Source organism: Odontomachus brunneus, unplaced genomic scaffold, assembly GCF_010583005.1.
Source record: "Odontomachus brunneus isolate Ranch 3 - 2012 unplaced genomic scaffold, Obru_v1 Obru_scaffold_015, whole genome shotgun sequence".
Taxonomy (NCBI): domain Eukaryota; kingdom Metazoa; phylum Arthropoda; class Insecta; order Hymenoptera; family Formicidae; genus Odontomachus; species Odontomachus brunneus.
Genome location: NW_022639465.1, coordinates 692,072 through 718,657, shown reverse-complemented (window position 1 = coordinate 718,657; position 26,586 = coordinate 692,072). Strand labels below are relative to the sequence as shown.

At 35.2% G+C, this 26,586-nt stretch overlaps 5 protein-coding genes across 7 annotated transcripts in view; 3 read left to right on the top strand and 2 right to left on the bottom strand.

Annotated features, from left to right (window-relative positions):
* The first annotated feature begins 50 nt into the window (after positions 1-50).
* Positions 51-2,112, top strand: LOC116841489 (protein jagunal). Its single transcript, XM_032809484.1, has 4 exons — positions 51-303; positions 844-985; positions 1,208-1,423; positions 1,577-2,112. Exons 1-4 carry the CDS (start codon positions 212-214, stop codon positions 1,703-1,705), a joined length of 579 nt encoding a protein of 192 aa, XP_032665375.1. The 5' UTR covers positions 51-211; the 3' UTR covers positions 1,706-2,112.
* A 2,726-nt stretch (positions 2,113-4,838) lies between these two features.
* On the top strand, positions 4,839-7,934 carry LOC116841377 (tRNA (adenine(58)-N(1))-methyltransferase catalytic subunit TRMT61A). The gene is made up of 4 exons (XM_032809210.1): positions 4,839-5,644; positions 5,726-5,998; positions 6,219-6,388; positions 6,717-7,934. Exons 1-4 carry the CDS (start codon positions 5,290-5,292, stop codon positions 6,858-6,860), a joined length of 942 nt encoding a protein of 313 aa, XP_032665101.1. The 5' UTR covers positions 4,839-5,289; the 3' UTR covers positions 6,861-7,934.
* LOC116841376 (tubulin gamma-2 chain) lies at positions 6,020-9,955 on the bottom strand. Of its 2 annotated transcripts, none has more exons than XM_032809207.1 (9): positions 9,753-9,955; positions 9,284-9,540; positions 9,052-9,198; positions 8,800-8,936; positions 8,424-8,730; positions 8,150-8,281; positions 7,795-7,977; positions 7,486-7,701; positions 6,020-7,310 (listed from the first exon to the last, which is right to left on the bottom strand). In XM_032809207.1, the coding sequence occupies exons 1-8, from the start codon at positions 9,799-9,801 to the stop codon at positions 7,498-7,500; spliced, it is 1,416 nt and encodes a 471-aa protein (XP_032665098.1). In that variant the 5' UTR covers positions 9,802-9,955; the 3' UTR covers positions 6,020-7,310; positions 7,486-7,497. The 2 variants fall into 2 exon arrangements, with proteins under 2 accessions (XP_032665098.1, XP_032665100.1); XM_032809209.1 differs by having other exon boundaries at positions 9,284-9,486; positions 9,753-9,954.
* Positions 9,956-11,509: 1,554 nt separating this feature from the next.
* LOC116841318 (transcription factor IIIB 90 kDa subunit) overlaps positions 11,510-26,586 on the top strand; it is a 21,523-nt gene continuing 6,446 nt past the window's right edge. The window contains exons 1-9 of the mRNA XM_032809105.1: positions 11,510-11,725; positions 12,123-12,336; positions 12,410-12,494; positions 12,598-12,734; positions 12,915-13,019; positions 25,446-25,595; positions 25,677-25,770; positions 25,855-25,987; positions 26,101-26,194. Of these exons, the coding sequence (XP_032664996.1) occupies positions 12,123-12,336; positions 12,410-12,494; positions 12,598-12,734; positions 12,915-13,019; positions 25,446-25,595; positions 25,677-25,770; positions 25,855-25,987; positions 26,101-26,194 (1,012 nt within the window). The 5' untranslated portion in view covers positions 11,510-11,725. The remainder of the gene's footprint in view (positions 11,726-12,122; positions 12,337-12,409; positions 12,495-12,597; positions 12,735-12,914; positions 13,020-25,445; positions 25,596-25,676; positions 25,771-25,854; positions 25,988-26,100; positions 26,195-26,586) is intronic.
* Positions 13,126-22,987, bottom strand: LOC116841317 (BTB/POZ domain-containing protein 6). 2 transcript variants are annotated; one of them, XM_032809103.1, is made up of 7 exons: positions 22,731-22,987; positions 19,996-20,277; positions 19,771-19,918; positions 19,091-19,307; positions 17,182-17,368; positions 16,879-17,057; positions 13,126-16,607 (listed from the first exon to the last, which is right to left on the bottom strand). In XM_032809103.1, the coding sequence occupies exons 1-7, from the start codon at positions 22,825-22,827 to the stop codon at positions 16,143-16,145; spliced, it is 1,575 nt and encodes a 524-aa protein (XP_032664994.1). In that variant the 5' UTR covers positions 22,828-22,987; the 3' UTR covers positions 13,126-16,142. The 2 variants fall into 2 exon arrangements, with proteins under 2 accessions (XP_032664994.1, XP_032664995.1); XM_032809104.1 differs by lacking the exon at positions 22,731-22,987 and adding an exon at positions 21,182-22,659.

Sequence of the window (26,586 nt, the reverse complement as noted above, 5' to 3'; positions counted from 1 at the left end):
ACACGTCCAGCGCACTCGGTAGTATTCGGTATCTCCCGAGCAGTCCCGAGCCACGAGGCCAGCAATCCTACCGGGCTGTGGAAAGTTTAAAAATAGTTAAATATTCGGTGTTGAGCCGCCGCACGAGTTGCCTCGGGGTTCAGTTCTTGAATTGAGAGATTTTACATCTCGTGCTTGTGACATCAAGGCTTCCATACAAATAGTCCCAATAATGGCTTCAAAAGTGACAATCTCTCAAGCTCTAGGAACAGACGGTAGTGATTATAACCACAGACAGAAAATTGCGACACATTACCAAGTCAGGTAAGAAACTCTTAACAGAAGTGTGGAGTCATTTTTCAAAGACTAATTGTAAGATACAGAGAGAATCTCATTGATTAATGGCATGATAGTGTTAACTTACACTTGGCTGATTGTGGTTATTCTGTGACATATTGTTTACATTAAATATATGTAATCTGATATATATAGACTTATTAAGCCACAAAAAGCGCAGCATTGAGTGAAAACTATTACAATTTTTAGATATATTGAATAAATCAAATATAGACTCAAATAGCTAAATATAATATGTTAATGTCATTCCTGAATTATGCACAATTATATATTGAGAAAATAAACATTCAATTTTTATAAATATACTCTAACAGCACATATGTCCAGGGAACATCCAGAGTATATCCTAAGGAAGTCCTGAGGATATTTCTTCGTCCTTAGGACATCCTCAGGAGATTTTATGCTGTCTGGATATATATCAAATTTACTACTATTATTATTTATTAAAATACTATATTCTATTATACTTTATTTTTGTCTTATCTTATAAAATATACTTTATTTCAGTGTGACTAATAAATCAAGACTGAAGTGCTGTATATTTTTCCATTATCTATTATTTTTTGTTATGCTCGCGAAGCTGTCTGCAGATATATTAGATCGTGTGGACATATTTATTTTAGAAATAGAGGAGTTACAAATACCACAGGTATGTAACAAAAAATATCTTAATTTGATTTACTTGGACATTTATTTTAATCTGTTATTTCAAATTTTATAGTTTTATTTTGAATATAATATAATAAAATGCATATTAATGCTTTTTTAAACAATAATTATTAAAATATTAATATTATTTAATTATTTAATTATTATTTAATTATTTAATTATTATTTAATTATTTAATAGGCTATATTTTTTTTATTTCAGCCATTGTGGTGGGAATATATATGGTGCACTAGCATGATTTTATCTTTTCTTGCTCTCTCAGCAATAAAAAAGAATAGAATCAAGACATTACAGAAATATATGATAAGTATCGTCTTACTAGGATATGGTCCATTGTCTTATGCCGTTGTATATTATTTTAAGGATGTTTGGACATATTTAACTGTTGGAAAATCAGAGGATATTCATTTGTGGCAGGTATGAATTTTAGACTTATGATTATGTTTTTCTGTATTTTTACAAGATTGCTTTTAAAGAAGCAATTCTAATTGTTTGCTTATTTTGTTTTTCAAAACATTTTAAAGATATCAGCTATATATCCATTTATTTTTTATTTTATTTATTTTTCAGGGTTTACCATATGGCGTACTTTGGTATGCTTTTATCCTTTTAGCCTCGCAGGTTCATTGTTTCTCTTTATACTTTTCATGGAATCTGCTGGTTGCTTGGAAAACACGAGGCGCCAAAAAAATAGATTAAATTTAACAGACAATTGATTCTTGACAAGCTTTTTATGGGTGAATTCAGTTCTAACTTCATTTACTAAGAACTCAGTGAACTTTCGGATTTGATCAATTTATACTTTTAAATTTTGATCAAATTTGAAAATACACACCAACTAAATTAATAAATAAGAGCTGAGTGCTCAGTGAGCAATTATAGTACTGGATGTATGCTATGTTAAACTATAGATGTGTACTTGAAGATGTTAGCCACATTTGTTCGTTTATAATAAATTTGTTTTGTGAAAACAATGAGGATATATAGCACACAGTTGCACAAGAAACTGCATTCAAAAGATGTAAAATATATGAAATATGTATATAAATGAAAGAATATTACTAATGTATTTATGTACATAAGAAAATATAAACAAGTTAATTAGATTTATACTGTTTTAAACGATGGAGTTTACGAATTGTTTTAATAAAAATACGTTTGTGTTGTATATTTTCGTGGAATAACGTAATTATTCAAATTTTTCTTGCAATACATTGAGTGCGTTCCGTTTCCACGCATGATATGCATGCAACGTTAGAGTAACAGAAATACGAGAGTAAGATAAAATGAGAGGGAGAGCACTCGTGTAAGGTTCTCGAACCTAGGTTAGATTAATTCTCGAACGCATGAGAGCGCATGGACTGCATTACTTCGGAGCTGAGACAGTCCATGCGTTCGAGAACTAACCTAACCTAGGTTCGAAAACCCGAGTGCTTTCCCTCTCATTTTATCTTATTCTCGTATCTCTGTCACTCTAACGTTGCGCTTCATGCGCATCATGCGTAGAAACGGAACGCACCCTTTATTACTACGATAGAGGGACATACGAATGTCAATATGGTGTGTTTTAGGCTGCATTCGTGTTATGCATATGCGCGCATTTATCTGTAGTTTATATCACGTATACTGTAGGAAATACGCGCTTCATGCGCAACTCGGAACGCATACTTATAGTAGCTGCGTTCGATATTGTAAATCGAAGACGTTGGATTGCTCTTTTATCTAGAAAATTATTCGGCAATTTACATTTATCTGCTTCCATATCATCATATCTGCGTTTGTATTTATATTTTCAGAGTAAATCGAGCTCCTCGATTTGCTCCTCGGATTCAAAAGGAGCTGAGCTCCCAAATCATGTTTATTTGCCCGCGAAAATTTAAGTCGTCTCCACATACCTATTTACGGCTACGTTCTGAAATTCACTACCAGTACTGAAATTCTATAGTATATGTAAAGGGACGTCTACATTAGAAGTAAATAGCAAGAAGTAGGAAGTAAGAGTAAGAAATTGACCAACCACAGTCGAATGTGAGAAGATAATCAACTATGATTGGTCAATTTTTATTCTTACTTCCTACTTCTTACTGCTTACTTCCAATGTAGACGTCCCTTAAGGCTGCGTTCGGAAACGTCACTTGAGTACTCTCCCTCTCTTTTTATCTCACTTTTATATTTCGCTCACTCCAACGGCTATCTAGTAGTGTGCACACAGTGTATTTCCGAACGCAGCATAACATACAGATGTCTACTAAACTAGGGTTGCATTCCAAAACGTTCTTTTTGAGGAAAATTTACTCAATAACTATAGTTCACGTTACATATATTATAGAGTATCGAGTAAAATTTCCTAAAAAGAACGTTTTAGAACGCAACCTAGATTGCTAACAGGCTATCTAATAGCATGTTCTACTGGCTCTGGATTAATTCACTCTGGGTTATTCAGCCTATGTTTATTAGTCGAACAAGTACTTATAAGCTTTATGATTGGCTAGTAGAGACTTATGATGTTATTAATCGCTCTCGGAGCGATTAACCCTGGGCTAGTCGAATACGCTAATAGATTTTCAGTACTCGCAATGAATTTCGGAACGCAGCTACGTATGGCTGCATTCAGAAACGCTCACTATCATAGATGTCTTTCTTTGCTAAACAATTTGTCTGTTTTTTCAGCTGTATTGCTGAACTAGTGCAATAACTTGAAGTGAGAAAATATATACTTATCTCATTTTAACTTATTGCACCAGTTCAGCAGTGCAGCTAAAAAAACAGACCATGCACGCACCTATGAGGTGCGTTAGGAGAGCTCGCTATTAGCGCTATCAGTGCTATTGTGTCATTTTATCCTTGTTGTATATCTAAGAAGCGTTAAAGATAGAAGAATGCGGTAACGTTAGTAGTGTGCTCCCCGAATGCACCCCATATCTCTCTCGACTCAGCTCATTGAGCAGAAAATTGATAGTACTCGCTCTGATTGGCTTTTGTTTTTCTGTTTTCTACTTTTCTGCCAAGTTATGAATTCGCCCTAATAATCATTCAACGGTTGCACTCTAAATTTTTTTTTTGAACGCACCCTAACCTCCATAAAATGTAGTGTGATATGATAATGTTTAATAATTGGTCTGTTCTTTTCAGCTGCACTGCTAAACTGGTGCAATAAGTTATGCAGGATTCACATCGTATCCGATGTCCGACATACGACATCCGATATCCAATGAAAGAATAGCTTTCCAAAGGAGAATTGAATTCTATATTATGCAGGATTCATACCGCGTCCGATGTCCAACGTATGACGTCCGATATCCAATAAAAGAACTAATAGAACTAATAGCTTTCTAATAGAGAATTCAACTCTCCATTAAAAAGCTATTCTCCTATTGGATATCGGACGTCGTACATTGGACATTGACGCGGTATGAATCCTGCATTAGAAAGCTGTTCTCCTATTGGATATCGAACGTCGTACGTCGGACATTGACGCGGTGTGAATCCTACATTAGGCTGATATTTCACGTGGCGTACGACAAGCTTTTTGGATACGTTCATTGGTTGACGAACAGAGAACCTAGAAATACTCTATTCGCCAACCAATAAACGTATCTGAAAAGCTTATCGTACGACACGTGAAATAGCACCCTTATGCAGAATTCACATTGCGTTCGATGTCCGACGTACGACATTCGATATCCAATAAAAGAATAGCTTTCCAATGGAGAATTGAATCCTCTATTAGAAAGCTGTTCTCCTATTGGATATCGGACGTAGTACATCGGACATTGGACGCGGTGTGAATTCTGCATTAGAGTGAGAAAACATATATTTGTCTCACCTTAACTTATTGCACCAGTTCAGCAGTGCAGCTGAAAGGAACAGACCAAATATTCGAGTAAAATAATAATATCATATATTAGTAGGCGACATATAATACGTATTAAAAATATTATTAGTAAATTAATTTATTCAAATTACATGTTGTATTTTTCTTTGCCACTTTGATGGGACAAAATACGAAAATAAAAATTGCCGCCTATATCAATTTTAACCACGTGTGTGTACATATCAGTCGACAGGAATGATTACAGTTTTATGAAATAAAGGTTGAAAATATAAAACAAAATAATAAGTAAATAAATAAGATATGGAAACATCATACGCGCAATATGTCTTAGTAATATCAAAATATTCGATTAAAAGTTGACAAAACCAAATAAACGACAATTTGGTTTTATGTATAGATAAATATTAAAGATAAGTAAAATAAAATTCAATATTCACACGTGAAAAAAATGAGTTTCAATAAAAGCAAGGAAATTATCGAAGAAGGAGACGTTGTTATCTTATATTTGAAACCAAACAATATGCACTCGCTAGAAGTAAAGGCGAAAATATTGAACAAGAAGGGTGAGATAATCGACAATGTATTTCAAACTGTATACGGTGCACTGAAGGTCTTCTCACTTGTTGGACAAAGATATGGATCAAAAGTGGAACTATCTCGAGGCTGGGCATATGTGTTGCAACCAACACCAGAGCTTTGGACACTGACGCTGCCACATAGAACACAAATTATTTATAGTCCAGATATTAGTCTCATTATATATTTAATGGAACTTAAACCAGGAAGTATAGTTATTGAAACAGGTATATTTGTTTTAGTGCATTTAAGTCAATTTAATAAACTGATTCAAATAAACAATATATTTCTTTTATAATCTGTTTCAGGAACAGGCAGTGGTTCTTTATCTCATTCGTTGATTCGAACAATACGCCCAAGTGGTCATTTGTATACTTTTGATTTTCACGAACAACGTGTTTCTCTTGCTAGCGTGGAGTTTGATAAACATGGTCTATGTGATTATGTGACTGTAAAGGAGAAGGATGTTTGTTTGGAAGGATTTGGAGAAGAACTAAGGCACAAAGTTGATGCAGTCTTTCTGGATCTTCCACATCCATGGTTAGCTATAGAACATGCTATTGTTGCTTTAAAAAAGACAGGTGAGAATCCTTTCAATGCAATTTCTATAAACAGTACTATTTAATATGGCCCAATTAGACATCTTTTATGATAAAAATATTTTAATATCCATATAAATGTTATGGTGTGGTAAAGATTATAACATGAGTGTACTTAAAGATGTGATTTGCGCATCACATAGAATTTTGTAAGAGTTACATTCTGCATTACATATAATATATAATAGCTATTATCCAATAGGTGGAAAACTCTGTTTCTTTTCTCCTTGCATTGAGCAAGTTCAACGTACTTGTACAAAACTTGCACTTGAGGGATTTGTAGAATTAAATACATACGAATGTTTACAAAGAGAAGTTAATGTTCACTATAAATCTTTACCGGTCCTGGATTTGGAGTGCTTGAAATACAAGGTTTGTACACTTTGTTTTTATTTGTTAGTGATTCATTTTGGATGAATCAAATCCAAAGTTGAGTGACTATATGCTTGGTGTTAAATATGGCACTAGAAACTAGCATGTCAATGTGTATGCAAGATCTATATACTGAATTCATTAAAATATTGAAATGTACAAAAAATAGGATTTATCTTGCTTTGTTTTATATATCTCTTCTAAGTGAGATTTGCTAACGGACGGGATTTCGAAAGGCATTGAAAATAACATTAGATAGAAATAAGAATCAGATAATAAGAATCAAATAACATCAAAAACTGAAAGATATATAATTTTCCAATTATAGCATTCGAATGAGGACATGGCACAGAAAAACGAAAAAGAAAGACAAGAAGAAAAGCTCCTTACAGTTACTCATTCTCACTCGTTACCTGGTCACACGGGTTTCATTACGATCGCCACTCTACCCCCTAATTATGTACGCAAATAAAAAAAAATATTAAATTAAACGGCGTAAAAATTTTGATCAATGTGAAGTGAACGATGGCTAACGTATGGAACTGCGACATGCGCGATACGATGCTGTGTGACACTGATTAAGTAGAATTCACGGAGTAATTTCAAGCGAATGACACAGGAAAAAACAAACAGTAGAATGTAAGTAATAAGCGAATTAACCGATCACATTACTTGGAATGTTATCATTAAATAACATTACTTAGAAGACTATTATGTTGAGATTCTCGATTGTGATTGATCAATTCGTTTACTGCTGAAATTTTTGTATGCTATGATCTATACTGCCACACTAAATGGAGATTCTGCGATTTTTGAACCTCAGTTTCTCAGACAATTTCCTTATGGTTTGTTCCACTAAAGTATCTTTTTCTTTCCAAGCATTATTGCGGCGTGAGATTTTAGGAGATACAATCCTTGTTATCTGCACAACAAATATACAGAAAATGTTACAATATAGAGTGAGAATTAGAATGTTAGAAAAAACATCTGAATTCTATGAATTCCACGAGTTTCCCACAATATTATATATGCTTGGAATATTTCATAGTATTGAATAATTTTAACTGAACTAAATACGAAAAACTAAATACTCATACATTTTAGACATTTTATGTGTCTGGCTTGCTTGGACTCCAACTGAGGTAATCATCCCGAGTTGCTGCTTGGTATTCCTTTACTAAATACTCTACGACCTCTCGCGAATTGTCCAGCTCGTCAAGATTGTCTTCAAACATTTTCTCTTTGCGAAATTGTTCCAAGAATGCTTCACGTTTACGTAGTTTATCATATTGTTGTAAAGCTCTGTCAAACAGCTGAAACGTTTTATCACATTTAGTTTTATATATCGTATTTTAATATCAAATCTTTATAATTGGATAAATAATAGTTAAGTAATCGATACTTGCCGATGATATGTTAGTGTGATTGGCTAACATTAAACCAGACACACGATGCGTGCTTTGTATATAAGGCGATTTCCTTGAAAGAGCTACTTGGATACTAGCTGGACCCCAAGGAATAAACTGTGCGAGTTTTCGCTCTCTAATCCTTTGTAACGATTTGTGCACTTGTGTTGGATCCACTTCACCCTATAAAAAATATATCATTAATATTTTGTTATGTACTTATTTAATTTATGCTTGTACATTTATAAGTAGATGTTATCAATTCCAAAAGAAGTTACAGTTTCATTATACATTTGCATTAAGAATTTCGCGCGATAAACTCAACTCAAATGTAATATTGTTCTTAAACAATTACCTGTATTATGTTCAAGATAGATATATAGCAATGAGATGTATTTCTATCTAATGCTGTAGAAACCATCATATTTTTCGGTTGTAACAACCGTCGCATCACATCCAGAACAGATGTTTTCCTCACAGACGCACCCTGTTAAGTAAAATTTAATATTCGTACACATTTATAGTTTTAATCATAAATGCAATTTTATATATAGCTTGTTCACTATAACAGTTCGCATGATTTTTTAGACACTCTGTATATATATATTTAAACTTATTAAATTAATTACCTCTTGATCCGTTGTAAGCGGCGTGTAACCAGTCATTAAGAAATGTAAACGAGGAGTTGGTATGAGTGGTGCGATTAAACCAACTAAATCATTATTCATATACGAAGGATATCTTAGAGTGGTGGTACTGACAGACATTATTGTCGAGACAAGCTTATTAATTTGCGTGAAGCTAGGATTCTGAATATGCAATCTGTCTGAGGCAATTCTGTTTAAAGCAGTGTTGTCAAGAACGACTACACAATCGGCGCATTGAGTTAGCCTCTTTAAAGTTAATAATGAATTGTATGGCTGTACTACAACATCGCTGTAACATTATAATATGTACATGTCTGAGTTAAACATACAAAAGATTTAAAATTAAGTAAATATTTACCTGATCTCATCTTGATTTGGAAAAACACTGTATGTCTCAATTAACTTTTTAGGAAATCTATCCGCTAGAGTTTCTAACATGAAGGATCCCATGCCAGAACCTGTACCTCCTGCTATAGAATGGCACAAGACAAAACCCTAAAAATTCAAAGGAAACGATTCTCTGCTTCACAGACATGATATGAAAATCATAATAAATATTGACAAAATATGAAAATAAGATTAATGTGTGGAAAACTATAATAGAGATTACCTCCAAGCTATCACTACCATCAGCTTCTCTATCTAATATATCAAAGATTTCTTCCTGTAACTTTTCACCCTGGTGGTATCCTGATGCCCAATTATTACCAGCTCCACCACCATCTTTTGATAAATAGATATTTTCAGGATTGTACAGCTTGTAACAAACAATTGAAAACTTTTAACTTCTACATAAAACTTAGAGTATAAATAATATAACAGTAATGATAAAATACAAATACCTTTGAATATGGGGAGTTCATGATGGTATGGATTACTCTGGGTTCCAAATCCAGCAATACAGCTCGTGGTATATAATGTTCATCATCTGATTGATAAAAAAACACATCCTTTCTATCAGTTCCTTCCGTTGCATAATCTTCTAAGATTCCTTCTGGGCTAATACCATGTTCTGCACATAGTCTTTTCCAAAACTCAAACCCAACTATTAAAATAAGTGAAATATATCCATGAAGATAGCACAGACTTGCCTTAAATCCTATTAAATATTTTTAGTTTGTACATAAAGTTGCAATATTATGTTGAGCTCATAGATATGTGTAGACTTAATTTTACTGGATGAATGATTGTGAAAATTGAAGAAATTTGAGAAATAATCGATCACAAATTGATTAACAATAAGTTTGCAAATTAGAATTTACTAAATCAGAAAGAAGTTTTTGGTGCAAGCAACATGTGTAATAAAATTACTTTGATTGCCGCATTGGCCAAGCTGCAGAGTTATCATTTCACACGGCATGGCTGATGTTTCAAATGTATCGTTTTTCGTTGAGAAATTTAGCGTGTTACTTTAATTGCGCACTTTAATTAGAAAATATACGACTAACATTTCAAACGCACCGGAGTACATACATGAATTGTTTACGATTGCATAGATGTTGCATTATCGGTAATGTAGAGGACTGATAAAGAAGCGCCACCTTACGAATTAAACTTCGCTACGATATGTTAGATTACTATCTATCCAGCAATCTAAAAAATACATTACAGATACTCTATTTTACCGATAAAATTTCACTACAGTGACACCAATCGTGATGACTTGGAAGCTTTTACTAGAGAGAAACCTGAGAGCGGCCACGCCATACGTTTTGGTCGACACTGATTTTCACGCTGTTCGATGCACTATCTGCACCCATTTTTTAGATGGAACTACGTTCCCTACGGGTGTATATCAGTTGGACACGGGGCAATTGGACACAGTCCAATCACAAGTCGCTGTTCCAAGGGACCCTACAAATGTCTCTAATCACACGGTGCTGTGATTGGCTGTGTCCAAATGCACCGTGTCCAAGTGCACCGCTCCCTTCCCTACACCCATTTTCAGACGCTGCCGGTAAAGTTTTGTTGGTACCAACATTTTTCCATCTAGTTTTCGGGAAAATGTCGTGTAACCGCCAAAACGTATGGCATGGCCGCTTTCAGGTTTTTCTCTGCTGGAGGCCAGTCTCTTATATCTAGGGTCTCTAGACAAGGGGTCATAGTAGAGACATCTCGCGGAGGACCCGAAACTAACTTTGGTGTATGGTCAAATTTTGAGCAAATTACAGAGAAAATCGTAATATAATTATGATATTCATAATCAAGAAAATAATCCTAATGGTGCTATAAAGAATTTTTGGGGAAAAAATGTAAAAAAAAATGATCTAAATATTATGAGTGAACATTATGTTGAGATATAGTACGAGTCTATATTTTAATTAAAATTTTTTAAAAGCCTAACGCTCTTAAAAAATCGGGCTCTGTAACATCCTTAGTACTAACGTAAGAAAGATATAAAAAATTGTTTGGTGAGTGAATATAATATATATGAGACAAACTTTGATGAGTGCAGATATTACGGAAAGTGTACACTTTCGGGGAGACGCTATTTAGGGATGCGTTCAGATTCTTCATCCGAGTGCACTCTATTACTAGAAACACTATAGTATATGTTACATATACTATAGCACTTCTAGTAATAGAATACACCCGGGTTGGAATCTGAACGCAGCCTAGGCTACGTTCCGAAATTTACTTCTAGTACTGAAAATCTATAGTTCATGTCACATATACTATAGAATTTCAGTACTGGCAGTGAATTTCGGAACGCAGCCTAATAGCGAATTCGGTAGCTTGCACTAGTGCGCACTGAGTGCGCATTAAGGCTTGTTTACAGTACATTCTTATATTTAAGATCGTGTCTTAAATACATATTTAAAAACATTTTAACTAATAAAATGATTCGTACGGATGTTATACATATCATATTATGGTTAAAAATATTTGAGAATTTATTTGAGAATTATTTAAGACAATTTTTAAATATAATAACATACTATGAACAAGCCTTAGTGCGCACTCAGTGCACACTAGTGCAAGCAACCGAATTCGATATTAGTACTATGAGTGTGTCTGTCATGTGTTTCTGAAAGTTGAACAAGGACAGAGGATGCTCATAGCGTTAAATAGCATCCCCCCGAACGCAGCACCAATCTTCCTGCTCTTGCGTCCGCGCGAACAATACGCTTGTGTGGATGGACATAAACTTAACACAGAAGCAGAAGCTTCGGGCTCTCCCCGCACGAGATCTTCAAAGTCAACTCAGGATTTGTCTGCGACTCCTGTAGACCTTTAACACTGCGACTAACATTGTTATATTTGTTTATACACAACTGCCAAAGGTACGTGATGCAATAGAATATTTATTTACTTAGATTTCATAAAATTTGTTTGTTGCCATTTTCAATAACTAATTTGTATAATTATGTGTATAACGTATAATTATTAAGTAAAATTTATATCGCAATTAATTTAATTTATATTTCTAACGCAATATGTGTATTAATAAAAGGGAGGATGTATGATATTTGGAAATATTTTATATGTTAACATTGTGTCAATATCACATATGACAATTGTTACATGTGGAAATGGAGTGATGTTTTTCTCGTTATATTAATATTCTTAATAGGCAACATTTTTTAATATAATATATTTAAATAATAAGTATTTCTTTAGCAAAATATTTCATATATATATATATATATATATATATATATATATATATTGTTGTAATAGATGTCTGCGATTAAATGTCCTGCTTGTGGATCCACCAATATCGATACTGATCCAGCACGTGGAGATGCAGTTTGTAAAAGCTGTGGTAATGTAGTAGAAGATCAACTTATTGTCAGTGAAACAACTTTCGAAGAAACACCATCAGGTCATATGGTAGCATATGGTCAGTTTGTTGCTAGCGACAGTACAGGTGGTGCCACAGGTTTTGGTGCAGGTAAATATATTTCATTAACACGATAATGTACTCTATTCTTTGATAAGGCATATAAGATATCCTTTGTTCATAGCTTATCATGTCAATGGAAAAGAATCTAGAGGGATTACTCTACAAAATGCTCGGAGAGGTATAACACAACTTTGTGCACAGCTACAGTGAGTACATAACTCTCTCTCTTTCTAATATATCCACAATGAAAGACAAAAAAATTTTCCATTATATAATTTCACTCACAAATCTCTGACATTTTTATTGCAGCTTACAATCTTACTGTGTTGACATAGCTATGGGCTTCTACAAAATGGCTTTGAATTACCATCTGACGCGTGGTAGAAAGCAAGCTCACAATCAAGCTGCCTGTGTATATATCACTTGTCGTACAGAGAAAACTGCACGTATCCTTTGTATTCAATTTCATTAATATTTAATGAATTCCAATTATTGGTCTGTTTAAATCATTTTTAAAATTTGCATACTTTTTGTTAATATGATTAAATTATTCATCATTGAATCATGTGTATGACAACGACACAAAACAAGCGTCAAGTTTTAAATCCTTAACAGCTCATATGCAGATATGCTTATCGACATTAGTGACGTTCTTCAAATCTGCGTTCATGAACTGGGACGGACATACGTGAAGTTCGCAAAAGCTCTTCATATCAATATACCTTCGATAGGTAAGCAATTTGCATGTCGTACACAGTTTGCATGATATAATTCGAGTGCTTTGCTAAAATGATAGAAATACTTTATTTCTTTTTTAAAGAAAGTATTAGAAATTAATTATTTTTATTATTTTTATTACATTTTTATTATTTACAATACTTCGATAATGTAATTAACCAACTGTTAACACCAACTGAACACAAAAGCATAATTTACGTTAAGGAATGGGTTAAGTCGGTTTTATTATTCAGGAAAATAAAAAAGCTAACTTAAACAAATACGACTTTTCTACTTTTTAATTAATAAAGCGTAAATTTTAAATCGGTTACAGAGACATAGCTTCAAAAGTTTATTTACGTATTTATTTTCCTATTGGCATTTGCCAAATGTGTATATGTGTATGTATATGTCTGTATATATATATATGTATATATATGTGTATATATACATTTATAAATATAAATATAAATATATATATATATATATATATATATATATATATATATATATATATATATATATATAATTTATGTGGAAAGGCATCATTTATATGTAAGATATTGCTATTAGTATTACGTTTTTCTACACGTTCTAATGTCTGTTATCTTGCGAAATAAACTTTGGTGCCTCCTGATGTATATGGGGCTTTGTATGTTTTATATATATATCTTTCTTTAATATTAAAATGTGGAATAGTATAGAGATATTTATCTTTTTATTTTGTTCAAACATAATATATATGCAACGTTTAAAACTCTTAAGAATAAAAGATCATTTTTTTACTTCTTTTTTTATGAGCAAATAGAAACTATAAAATCATATAAAATGCATTTATAGCGCATTATATTTGGATAAAATGACATATAATAAAGCAGAACTATCATTTGCATATAGAGATTCAAGAAAGTTTCAAAGTTTTCAATCTAATAATCAAATTCGAAATTACAAGTTAAAGAACTCCAGAATAAGTTAAAGTCTGTACTTTTATATTTTCATATTATCATTCTCGACTTGTATTTAGTATACTAGATTGTCTTATGCTTCTAAAAATAAAATCATATTTTCTATCATAAAATTGCAACCATTGTTTGAAAAAATAACTACGCAAAAGAGCAATATCTTGTACTTTTTAGATTTCATATGCACATCTTGTTTTGTATACAAAGTATTTCGCAACTACTTCATTGTTTTTCGGATAACAGATTTTTTCGACGGATTTGACCAAAACCGATTTTTCCATCAGACAAAATCGATTTTTAAACTCGTCTAAAAATCAATAATTAAAATATCATTGGGTTATAGTAATAGATTACTATATATATATATATGTATATTATGATGTGTGCACACACATGATGTCGTCGAAAGAGAAATATTCCGTATTTTATGAAAATTTACAAGCAGACCCACGATTAGAACAATGAAAAATACAAGTTCTTCAACTATATTACTTGGCAGTATAATACTCAGTATAATACACAGAGTTTAATACTTTATAGAGTGAATTAGATATGAAAAATGGAAGATATAAATTATAATCTAATAGTTTGTAGAGAGTATTTAACAAATTGATGCTCACGTCTAACCTTCTGAGGTCCGCGACATTTTATAATTCGATTTTTTAATCATTTGTAGTAAATTTTGGTTAACATGTAGCATTAAGCACAATAAGTAACAGTAATGAAAAAAGTACTGCAACAATAAAGAAATCAATTTTATAAATAAGTGATTATATTGATGTTCTCTATAAAAAGAAAATAAATAAAACGCTAAACCTCAGAATGTTAAATGCCGTATTGGTCGCATTTAAAGTAAACAATTGATACTTTTGTAATACTTACATAGCTATATATAATTACATAACTAATATGAAGCACTTATAGCTTCCTTGTAAATTGTTTTTACGCTTTTTTACACTAGAAGGTCCAACTCTATAAATATTTATAAAATATTTCGCGGATATTGAGAAATTCTTCATGTAACTTATGTATTATTAATTACAAAACAAATCTTGTAAATTTTTTACAAATTTATTTTTTACGTAAAAGCGAATAAATTATTACATAAAACCGATCCTTTATTATTGTTCTAATACAGGAGAATTATTTTGTATAGAGCTCAGCAATAATTGCTTTAATTGGCCCTTCTAATGTTCATTGCTTTATTCTATTTGTCACAATACGTTATTACGCATGAATTTCTCTTTTCTCTATATTATACTCTTATTTCAAATATTTACAATTTTTGAATAGCCATTTCTCTTTACTTGCTACAAGAGAAGAAATTAGATCTGTCACGCAAATCCACAAAAGTATGCATTCATTGAGTATGCATAGAAAAATAGATGCACTCTCTCCCAAAAATGTTCACACAATCGTTCATGAACGAGATCGTAATAATGCTATGTTAAGGCGTTTCAGAAATGTTCTTGAAATCATAATTAAATGTTTATTCGATATAAATACGATGTTGATGTCAATGTTAAAAATTCAGAGATTCGTTAACAGTTTTAAATTAGCATGAATCAAACTCTAAACATATATTAATTGTTGCCTTCATAAATTGTATAATACTGTACAATAGTATAATACTGTCTCCACCTGTTACAAAAATATAATTTTGTAACAAGTTACGCTGACGTTAGTAATATATTGCATGTTCATATTAAAATTTGGTATCATCTTTTGAATTGAAACATTAACTTTCAATACTGTGCTTCGACATAAATTTAATGAACGGATTAATTAACAGAGACGTATGAGAAATGACTGGAGAAATGACTAAAAAATTCCACGTTAAAAATGTTAAGTCCGCTGAAACGCCGTCGTCTTAAGTTAATAGTACATATCTACAATAGAAGATAACTATAACTCTATACATATAGACTCGATGAAGCTTGCATCTGTTAAAATATTGCACGCAATCTTGTTCTATTCATTCCGCAATTCTTGTGGAATTTTGTGAAACTTTCGTTTAGGATGTTGAATAACCGGATCGTTAGAGTGCACCTATTGAATACACGTTTTCCCTGTCTGAGAATTTGGCGACAGGCTTCCATTTGTCGGGAGTGACTCGAATATTATGCTTCGTTGCGAGCCACGCGATTAGACCATAAGTTCCGTCGCGATCTTCCGTCAGTCGTCAGACGGCGGCCCGTAGAAAATCAATTCGGGAATCTGTCCACCCTGGACGCCGGTGCCGTTCGTGCTCTCGGAACTACACTGAAACTGAAAGTTCACGCTGCCGACCGTCGCCTCCGACATGCCTTCTTGACCGAAGAAACTCAATTCCCCGCCGTCCAATATCGCACTCGCCGTGTACGAACATTCCGGCTCGATCTGTATCGGATTTTCGAAGTAAACGTGGAACGTATTGCTCGAGCCGTCGGAGAAGAATTTGGTGTTGTTTTCCGCGAGGACATTCCCGAGTCTTTTAAGTTCTATTTTAACGTTGTAATCCGCAGCACCGGACGAGCTCCCGTATAATCCGAAACCCACCACGAATATCCTCTTGTCGACGCTAAACTGGATCGAGTCACAACGGCCTCTGTATCGCCACTGATTCGACCTATATGCACAAGACTGGAATCTATGGCACACCTGTAAATAAGATAAACTCCTTATTAATCCAACGTTCTTATGTGTGGAATAATATTTTTTATCTTATTGATATCAATAATCCGAATATATTGATGTGATAGTCGATACTGTATGGTTATCTATCCGACCACCGCAGATATTGATTTTGAAACTTTTTCTTAAGACTTTATCATCTTCTTTTAATGGTAGAATAGGAAAGCCACGAGAAGAATGAGAAACCTCTTGTGTCTAATTTTGCGGTATGACTTTTCGTATAACACGCTTCGCTCACCTGAGTTTTCAATCCTTGACGTGGTTTGGTGGGGAAACAGAGTTGTGGTTTGTTGCTAGCTGTAAAGTGCAGAAACACATCGATTGTCTCTTGATGCGTTAGAATTCCAGTCTGTGCTGCACTGTTTGCGAATTCTTCCAGATTCATTGCGGGAAGTCTAATTAAATACAAGGCAGATCCTGAAAAAGAAATTTACATTGTATACTGTGGTATACAGGATGTTTCAGACTTATACATAAGCTCTGACACGTAGCAGGAAAATCTCTCTCTATTCCGAGATAAAAATATTAGCACTGATCTCACCTAACAATTGCCTTTGATTGGCAGGAGTTGGCTCAAGATCTTGTCGGATACATTCTGCGGAAGCCCATCGTAACGCAGCATCCCATATGTGTATCTCTTTGCAGTTCAGCGTCTCTCGCGACAAGACTGATTCGAGTGTATGAATGTCAATGTCCACAAAACCGTCGGATCTTAGTGCCATTTCTGCCTGTACAATAGTTGCTATTTAATGTCAAAGCTAATCTCATACATCGTTGTTATTAATATTATCGTTCCGTTGACTTTCATTTTGTTTTACGATTTTTAATTTATCAAAAAAAAACTTGAATATTTCCTTAATAAAAATGTACAGTACGATTTTAGTTCTGCATAAAATTTTAGTTTTTTATCGGTAAACGCAAACGCGTGTAAAAATTTGCGTGTAATTTAATATTTGTGAAACGAACAATGATTTTACAAGTATCATGTAGATTTTTACGGAAATAATGGCAATGAGACGCTAAAAATTTAATTTATGAAAAAAGGAAATAATTATTTGAATTTGACATAAAAATAAAAAATAATAATCAAGATCCATTTATTACGTATAATTTTATATTTACGTATTAAAAAGGGAATCGTATATCACTAAAAAACTGAGATTTAATCATAAAATATAACATTTTCACAGTTCATTGAAAAACGACCAATTTTATTGAAATTGTCTCATTTTAATTAATTATTACACTTAATACAAAGTTTCATACGAAACTATGCTTGATAAAAATATAAACAAATAATACATGTATATGTAAAAAAGTTTATATGTGCAGTCCGTTTCCTAAATTAAAAGATATACCACTTCAATATTCGAATACACTATATATAATTACATTAGTGTACGAGCTCTTAATATCGACACTGAAACACATCGCGATTAAAAGGAATATATCAGAACACGATCATCGAATAACGACAATTATAAGCACAATTGCTTAAATAATATTGTAATAACAATCTTCTCTTTTTAAGTCTTGCACGTATCTCTATATAAATATTGCTTCTCTTAAGTCTTTTACCAAGTATTTATTCGAAAGGAGCTTAAAATATTGGGTATGCCATAAGTCGTGCACCTTCTCTAAAATTGCCTCTGAACACAAATACTATAGAAGTCATTTATTATCGCGAGAGGAAGTGTGCGACTTTCGAGACACCCTACACATATATGTATACATATATATATATATATATATACCTAAATGTCCCGCAGAGACGCGATGAACGTTAATACAGATGTTTCTCGAGTACAAGAACGATCTATGGCAAATAACATTGTTATGCAATGCGAGTCCGGCTGTGGTAAGAGAGGAATAATCGAAACGATGTTTCTTTATAAGCACAATCTGCAGCCACGTGTTTGATATTCGGTACAATTGTACAATTGGAAATCTTCGGTTTTTTCGCCGGCTCTCACTTAGCTGACTATTCGACTGGTATTGGTCGTTATCCTAGAGACGTCGTTGCGATTGGCTTTACCGCACTCGTACTCGTCCGTCAAGCTATCCTGATACGTGATATTCTGCGTGACTTCGACGTCCAATTTGTTATCCGGGAAGTAAGGTTCACTTCGCGTACGGAAAAGTGAGAAAGACAAGCGCTCGTTCGCGAGGTTGTCTGCATAACAGTCGTTCTCTGAGAGACTCAAGCAGTACGGCACTATCGACAATCCGCTCTTGAATGCCTCACAGCTATCACCGTCACTCAGTCCCGCACTTCTACACGCGCGCCGATACCGCAAGCTCTCGAATTTGTCGTAACCGTTCCCGCAGGAATGTAAACTCAAAGCGCGATCAACCGAGTCGCTGGAAGGGCTCGAGTCGTCCTCGAATGTCCCGTCCAAGTTCCCGTCGTTCAAAGTAATGGCTCTTAGCACTCTTTGGGTTTGACTTACTTGTGCGTCGATCACCTCCCAGCAACGTTGCATGAGATTCGGCTCTTCGAACAGACGAGACTGGCTCAGAAGTAAACACGCGTTCTTCGCCGTCAGGCTCGTCTCCAGGTAATTGACGCATGCTCGCGCCAAGTGTGGAACTATGTACTTCTTCGCGACATACAACGTCGCCAAAACCGTGTCCGCTTCAAGCTGCACTTCGTCGCAATACATATACCTTGAAGAATCAATATTGTAGTCAACGATACAAAGTTACTCTGATTCAAGAAAATGCTACTTTCTCTTCTTTCAACAAATAAAACGTAGAAAAAGCCCCATTTAATTCGTGATATAAATTTTAATTGTTTCTCTCTGTAGTCGCCGTGCGCTCAGGATCACGCCAGAGATGTCGCTTCCGAACGGCATCTCTGAGCGTTATCTAGAGAGAGAAGAGTATCGTGAGCGTGGAGCGTCAAGTAGCTCAGTAGTTTATAGCAGTCGCCCGGCAAGCGAAAGACCTCTAGTCTCGGCCTAGCAAATCGCGCTCTTGATATTTTTCTCTCTTCGAAAGGAAAAAGACGCAGGTCCCGAACGCACCGTGTCTCGTCGCTACCTAATACGCCCTCCTCCTTCTATTATCTTCTATAATTCCCCTTCAAGGCTGATGTTCTTCAAATTATCTTAAGCTTTATTACGCTTACCTCAACAGCGCGAGGAATGCAGCTGGTTCAACATCAGGCACTTCTATATCTCTCTTATTTTCTGGTAATCCTCCATAGAACATAGCATAAAATACAGAGCTGCCGGTAGCTAGGACGTACTTGTGTGCTGGTATCGTTTGTGTGTGGCCTACAGTATCGACATAAAATTTAGTATCTATCACAGTGCCATTCAGTAATTAAAAAAATATGAGATAACACAAATACCTGGACTGCCAACAATGAATATAATATCAGCCATGAGATGATTATTGAACATGGCTGCATTCCGTTCTCGTACTGTAGGCTTTGTCGCTTGCCAATTGGGATCTTGGGTGCAGTCCCCAGGTGATGGTAGGTTTAACTGGGTTACTGGTGATGATAGGGAAGACAGAGGTGATGCAGGAGCGCTCAGTGGCTGACTCACAATCCCCTCACGTTGTAGCACAATAGATGAAGAGAGTGGGCTTACTGATGGTGGTGAATCTGATGTATTGCTTGGAGATTCCGCTAAAGATCAGATAAAATTGTCATTGTCAAGTGTACCAAATACACAGGATATTGTCTAAGTTCTAATCTGATAAGAGTGTTTATACCCTAAGATATTGATGATCTTGAGTATAGATCATATTAAGATATTACCCAAGATATTGAAAAAGAAAACACGATACTCAATATCCAATAATTAATCAATACCCATCAATTAATGATAACATTGCAACAATTTCCCATTCAGCAATGTAAATGCAATGTAACATCTATTGTACATAACATAGTAAGTTACATTGTTAAATGGGAAATTGTAACATTGATGTAGTGTTACCATTGGTTGTTGTTTACTAAGTAGTATTGACATTCTGGGAAGTATTTTAACTGTATCATTCAAAACTATATTGAGAATGTCACCAAAACATCAAGTTTTGCAAGAACTATCTTTTCGAAGGAAAGATGAAAACATCCCTTTTTATTCAATACAACTCATTCAACAAAAGTATCTCTATCATACTATATATACATACACATACATATGTATGTATGAATGTACAACTATTTGAACTATTTGCTTCGTATATCAAATTCTTTGATAGCTGCTTTCATTCTGAAACTATAGGCAGGGTTTGACATTGCAAATACTTTGAAGCGTTAAATATAATCTTCCGAAATTGTTTCGAATCATTTCTATCCGAAACGAAACGATATTCTGTGTCGACGCGATCACCAAACGAAACTCATCTCTCATGATACCGGAGAGAGAAAGAAAGAGAGAGACAAAAGGTTATGTAAGCATGCTTGTTTGAAGTTGCTTCCGAAATTCACGCAGCGAGCTTCACTCAGTTCACATCTATTTTCACTCGATTGAAGAACCTGTCATCTTCCACGCAAGTCAGATCAATCGATCTTGATAATTATTTACCGTTCGTGTACATTATTCCGCAATATTCGGGATGGCTTGATTCCTGTGTCACGATGGCATAGCGCGTGCGATCTCGTCCGCGTTTGAATACCCGTCTGCGGTTTTGCTCGGAAAAATCGAGATTCGTAAGGTTTATTCACACACGCGCATCAGCAACGCGCGACTCGTAATTTTTTCTGCCAACACTTGGGCCCAAAAGTGGCTTACAGTCAATCAGAAGGAGTCACGAGGTGCTTTTAACGATAAATATCGAGAATCAATTACGAATCTTTTCCACTGATGTGAGCTCGTGAGGTAAAAATCTAACCTTGAAGATACATATGGAGATGTTAATTTTTTTACAAGTTTATAAGAAGAGGTTCGTGATCGTCTCCCGAGGTACCGCAAAATTATTCACTTTTCGTGATTTCATACTAGATCGATAAGATCGGGGTCACGTGAGAGGATTTATGATCGATGCTCAGAACATGGGCCTTGAGCTGCTACGAGGAATACGCTGACGTTCAATTTATCACCGTAGCAACGATATTCCGTTGAACGCCGAAAAACGCGCGACACAACCGACGCGCGACACAACCGACGCGCGACGCACCTCACTGATCACGCACTGTGTGTGCGTGTGTGTGTACTGACCTTTACTCGGTTTCCGCTCGTGCATCTCCGTTCGCACTTCGTGACGCACGTGACGCAGCAACGAGTGCAACCGCGTCACACGACGAGCGCGCTCGCACGAGGACGCGACGTAAACAAATGCGCAAATCAATATAGAATCTTGAACGTCGGCGAGATTGGAGCGAATCGCGGTGGAACATCCTGACAGGAGATCGCCCAGAGATCTTCCGTCAATCGCTGAACACGAACCACTCTCGTCTCAGCCGAAGTTTACGGAAGAGACGAACGTGGCTCGAGTCAAATTATTGTCGCGCTGCACGTGCATAGATTATGTCGCGTATAATAAATATCGACACACGATCAATTTGTCGATAGCGATTTTACACGCTACATTGTTCTCTTGCGAACCTTCGAGTCTGATTGAACTGAAAGTGCGCGGCGGCTGGATTCAAAAGTCAACGACAGTCGGCGGAAAATAACGCTGAATATCGGTCGCCTCGTTGCGTCAGGCAGCGGTACCGAAAACGGCATAATTTTGAGAGATCGAGATATCGTTTGGCGCGACGAAGAATCTTTACTCGCACAACTCTCCAGCTGGTGGACGACGTGTGGTCTTGGGCGTCTTTATTTTTATGGATCCAGGGGTTATCGTCCGATGTTCCTCCCGCGCCCGAGTCACGAGGCGCGCAAATAAATAGGCGAAGGCACGCGAATCGCTGTTCTGCTGCCTGCGAAATTGCGTTCCCAGAAAATATAGATTTCTGGCGCGGTCCCGCGGAGAGAGGTCGGGACGGATATCGCGCGCGATCGGCGACTTCCCGAGGTCCTTCACCTCTCGCGGATTCTCTCTCCGCAAGAGAACCAAGTATAAATAGCGGATTTGCCCGACAAACGCGATCTGTCCTTATCTACCTATACCCGTCGGTCTTTTTCTCACCGTTCACCCAGGCATTGGTCTGCTTGACCGCAACGTTGTCCTGAAAGCGCTTCATCGGCTTGGTGGAGATCTTCGAGTAGAGATTCGACATTGCCATCGTCGTCACGCTCGCCCCGTATGATCGGTCCTTCTCGTCCCGTCGTGACTCGACGTCGCGCGCGCGCGCCACACAAAACGGCTGCGGTGAGGACGGTGCGTCGTCGGCTATGCAGCCGCCATTTCCCCGTGCACGGGCGCTGGTTGAGGGGTGCCACCGTCGACGCCAACGCTATCGCCGCGTCGGTCGATAGACGTCCGCTAGGAGGAGACGGTGGAGGAAGGAGGAGGGTACGCGCGCGGTTTGAGTAGGGATGTGCAATTTATGAAATTCCCAGATAGCACAGAGAATTCAAAAAGAAGTCGTACGTCACCAATTCTGAGTTCATTTTTAGATGTAAAAAGAATTCTCTTTTTATTGAACTGAACTCTGAAGAATTCTTTTTTGCATCTGAAAATGAACTCAGAATTGATAACATACGCGTGACTGAATTCTTTTTGAATTTTTTTTTTAATTCTCTGTGCTGACCCTTATAGAAATATACTAAGAATCATTGATAATTACTTATTATCCAGTATTTTTAATACTGAAAATAAGTAATTATCAATGATATTTCTATAAAGGGAGTGTCTTCAATAAGAAAAGAAAAGGGAGATTTATACGTAGCTTGATTAATTTTATATAGCTACGCGTTCTTGATATGTTTAAATTTAATTAAATTTAATTTAATTAATTAAAAATACTTGAAAATTTATTTAAGGGATATTTAAGTATTTTTTCCTTAATATAGTTTAGTACTGTGTAAGTACCACAAAGTTAAGTACTGTTAAGTACTGTGTAAGATAGCACAAAGAATTCAAAAAAAGAGAGAGTTCAAAAAGAATTCAGTCGTATCCCAGACAGCACAATGTCCAAAACTGGGACTGTGGTCCGAAATATGCTCATGACGCTAATAATGCTCACGAGATTTATGATCGATCCGAAATGTGAACGCGCTAACAATGATTTTATTTCGAGCCGCTTGTGATTATTATAAGTGTAATTCTTAACCTTAAAGGATAGATTAAAAACACGACGAATCCACCCGTGCAGAGCAGCAAAAAGTGTGAACATTTAACATTTTTAATAATAGATATTCAACAGCTACATTATTACAATGCATGGAAATTGTATTCGAGGATTCGGAAGATGTTTTGTAATTCATTCATCTTCAAGCGACGAAGAAAATGAAGAGGGTACTTATTTGTATGTCACTTTAATTATGATTATAAAGAGAAGAAAATTAGAGAAAAAAACTTCGAATTGAAAGTTTTGTAGGAAAAGTTATCACTGGATATATAGCGGAAGAATTCAAAACACATTTTCAGTATGTTGTATTAATTTTGATTGCTGCTGTAATACTTATTTGTAATATAAATTTAATTATTATGTAACTCTGCTGGTGACCTTTCGAATAGATTACTTTCGACGACTTTCAACCTTTTTATACGCGTTCCTATTTTTTCGCGCAAATCACGTATCGCTCATGACGACCCATTTTCAGACTAGAGTCACTATGAGCGCGTAACGTCATTAATTCATGACGTCATTTCGCTCATGAAAAACGTTCATGAAATAAATCGGACCGATCGTGAGCGCGCTGATAGCACTGTGAGCGTATTTAGGACCGCAGCCAAGATGTCTTTAAAGAGACGTCTACATTGGAAGTAAGTAGGAAGTAAGAGTAAGAAATTGACCAACCATAGTCGATTATTTTAAAAATAATCAACTGTGATTGGTTATTTTATTGCGGCTTAAAGATTAAAGACAAAGACAAGGGGAAAGACGCCTTAAATCCCTTGTCCACAATCCTTTGCTTTAATCTTTAAGCCGTAATAAATTGACTAACCACAATCAATTATTTTTAAAATAATCGACTGTGGTTGGTCAATTTCTAACGACTTAGAAATTAAAGCAAGGTTGTCGACAAGGGCAAAGACGTCTTATGTCCCAGTTTTGGACATGTGTACTGTCTGGGATGTCACCAATTCTAAGTTCATTTTCAAATGCAAAAAGAATTTTTCAGAGTCCAGTTCAGTGAAAAGAATTCTTTTTGCACCTGAAAATGAACTCAGAATTGGTGACTTACGACTGAATTCTTTGCGCTATCTGGGTTATGTGTCGCGATGTGATCTTCCTTAAGAATCGTAATGAATGCATCATATATATCGCATTACAATTGTATGTAACAAATATGATTTTAAATTGCACATAAAATATATCATAGATTGTCGCGCGTATCTGCACAGATAATTAATTAAAATGACGAATAATTTTGAATTGCAGGCGCGATCTTGAATCGCAGGTGCAATTTTGTGATAAAGGACCAATTGCGTATCGTATTGCGATTTAAGAAAAGAAAATCGAAGTCTTGCGATATATCGCAAAATCGCACATCTCTATTATTGGGTGCACAGACGCGCGACAATTTAAATAACACTGCGTTCAGCAGAAAAAGTTGCTTTGGACAAAGATAGGATCCGAAACTTACAAAAAATCAAACAGTCTTTCCGACCACGAGTGTACAAAAGCTAAAGTAGGTAAAGCAAATCCGCGCGCGAAATTTAAACTTGCGTCTGGAAGAAATCGTAAATTTATATTCTTTTCAACATAAATTTCTGTTTGTCTGTTTCACGTAGATCCTTGTTTGTACATCATAAGGTTTGCGAATAAGCTCGATTTCGGTGATAAACATCACGAAGTGTCTATGACAGCTCTGAGAGTAGTTCAGAGAATGAAAAGGGATAGTATTCATAGCGGCCGTAGACCATCGGGTCTATGTGGCGCAGGTAAGAAAGTTCTATTTTCAACCTGGGATTTTTTTTCTCTAGCAACAATTCTCTAATTATATATTGCTTTTCTCCTCACAGCTCTATTGATAGCCGCACGACTACACGAATTCAATAGAACATCTGCTGACATTATAAAAATTGTTAAAGTACACGAGTCTACTTTACGTAAAAGGTAAAACTAATTTCAAAGAGAGGTTTGTTATTTTTTATAATATATCAACATTTGTGTAGTAATAATGAAGCCTTTTTGTTGTAGATTAATAGAATTCGGCGATACACCATCCAGTGCTTTAACATTAGACGAATTTATGACAGTGGACCTGGAGGAAGAACAGGACCCGCCAGCATTTAAAGCAGCACGTAAGAAGGATAGGGAACGTCTACAAAAGGTACGTGCTTCTTCATGAAATAACGATTCTTTATTTGGTAATTTCAATCAAATTTAAGGTAAGTTTACAGTCTTTGGCGTGAAAAAAACTTACTAATGGTGTTTGATTCTTAGTTAGATAATATAGATGCGGAAATAAGCGAGTTGCAAGCAGAAATTGATAGACAATTAGAAGAATACAAAACAGGAAAATTGAAGAAACGAAAAGATGGTAAATGCATTCTTGTATCGTATATTATTTGAAAAAATAAACATAGAAAAAACAATGATAAATAAGATATATAAAATAGATAAAATAAATAAGAGACATAAGAAACAATATATAATATTCACTTAAATAATATATAATAGCTAATTTATTTAAATATATAATGGTTTACCTTATCTTATAGCATCTTATATTTTATAGTATATTATTCTAATATATCTGTTTTTATACACACACACATACATTAGGTGACATGGAGAGTGAAGATACGGACAAATTTATCCGAGAAAGCAATTTGAACGTAATCAATGAATTTGTTCATAATAATGTGGATGATCCTGATGAAATCCAAGATTCTACAATGGAAGATAATTGCTCAGATATTACCGGAC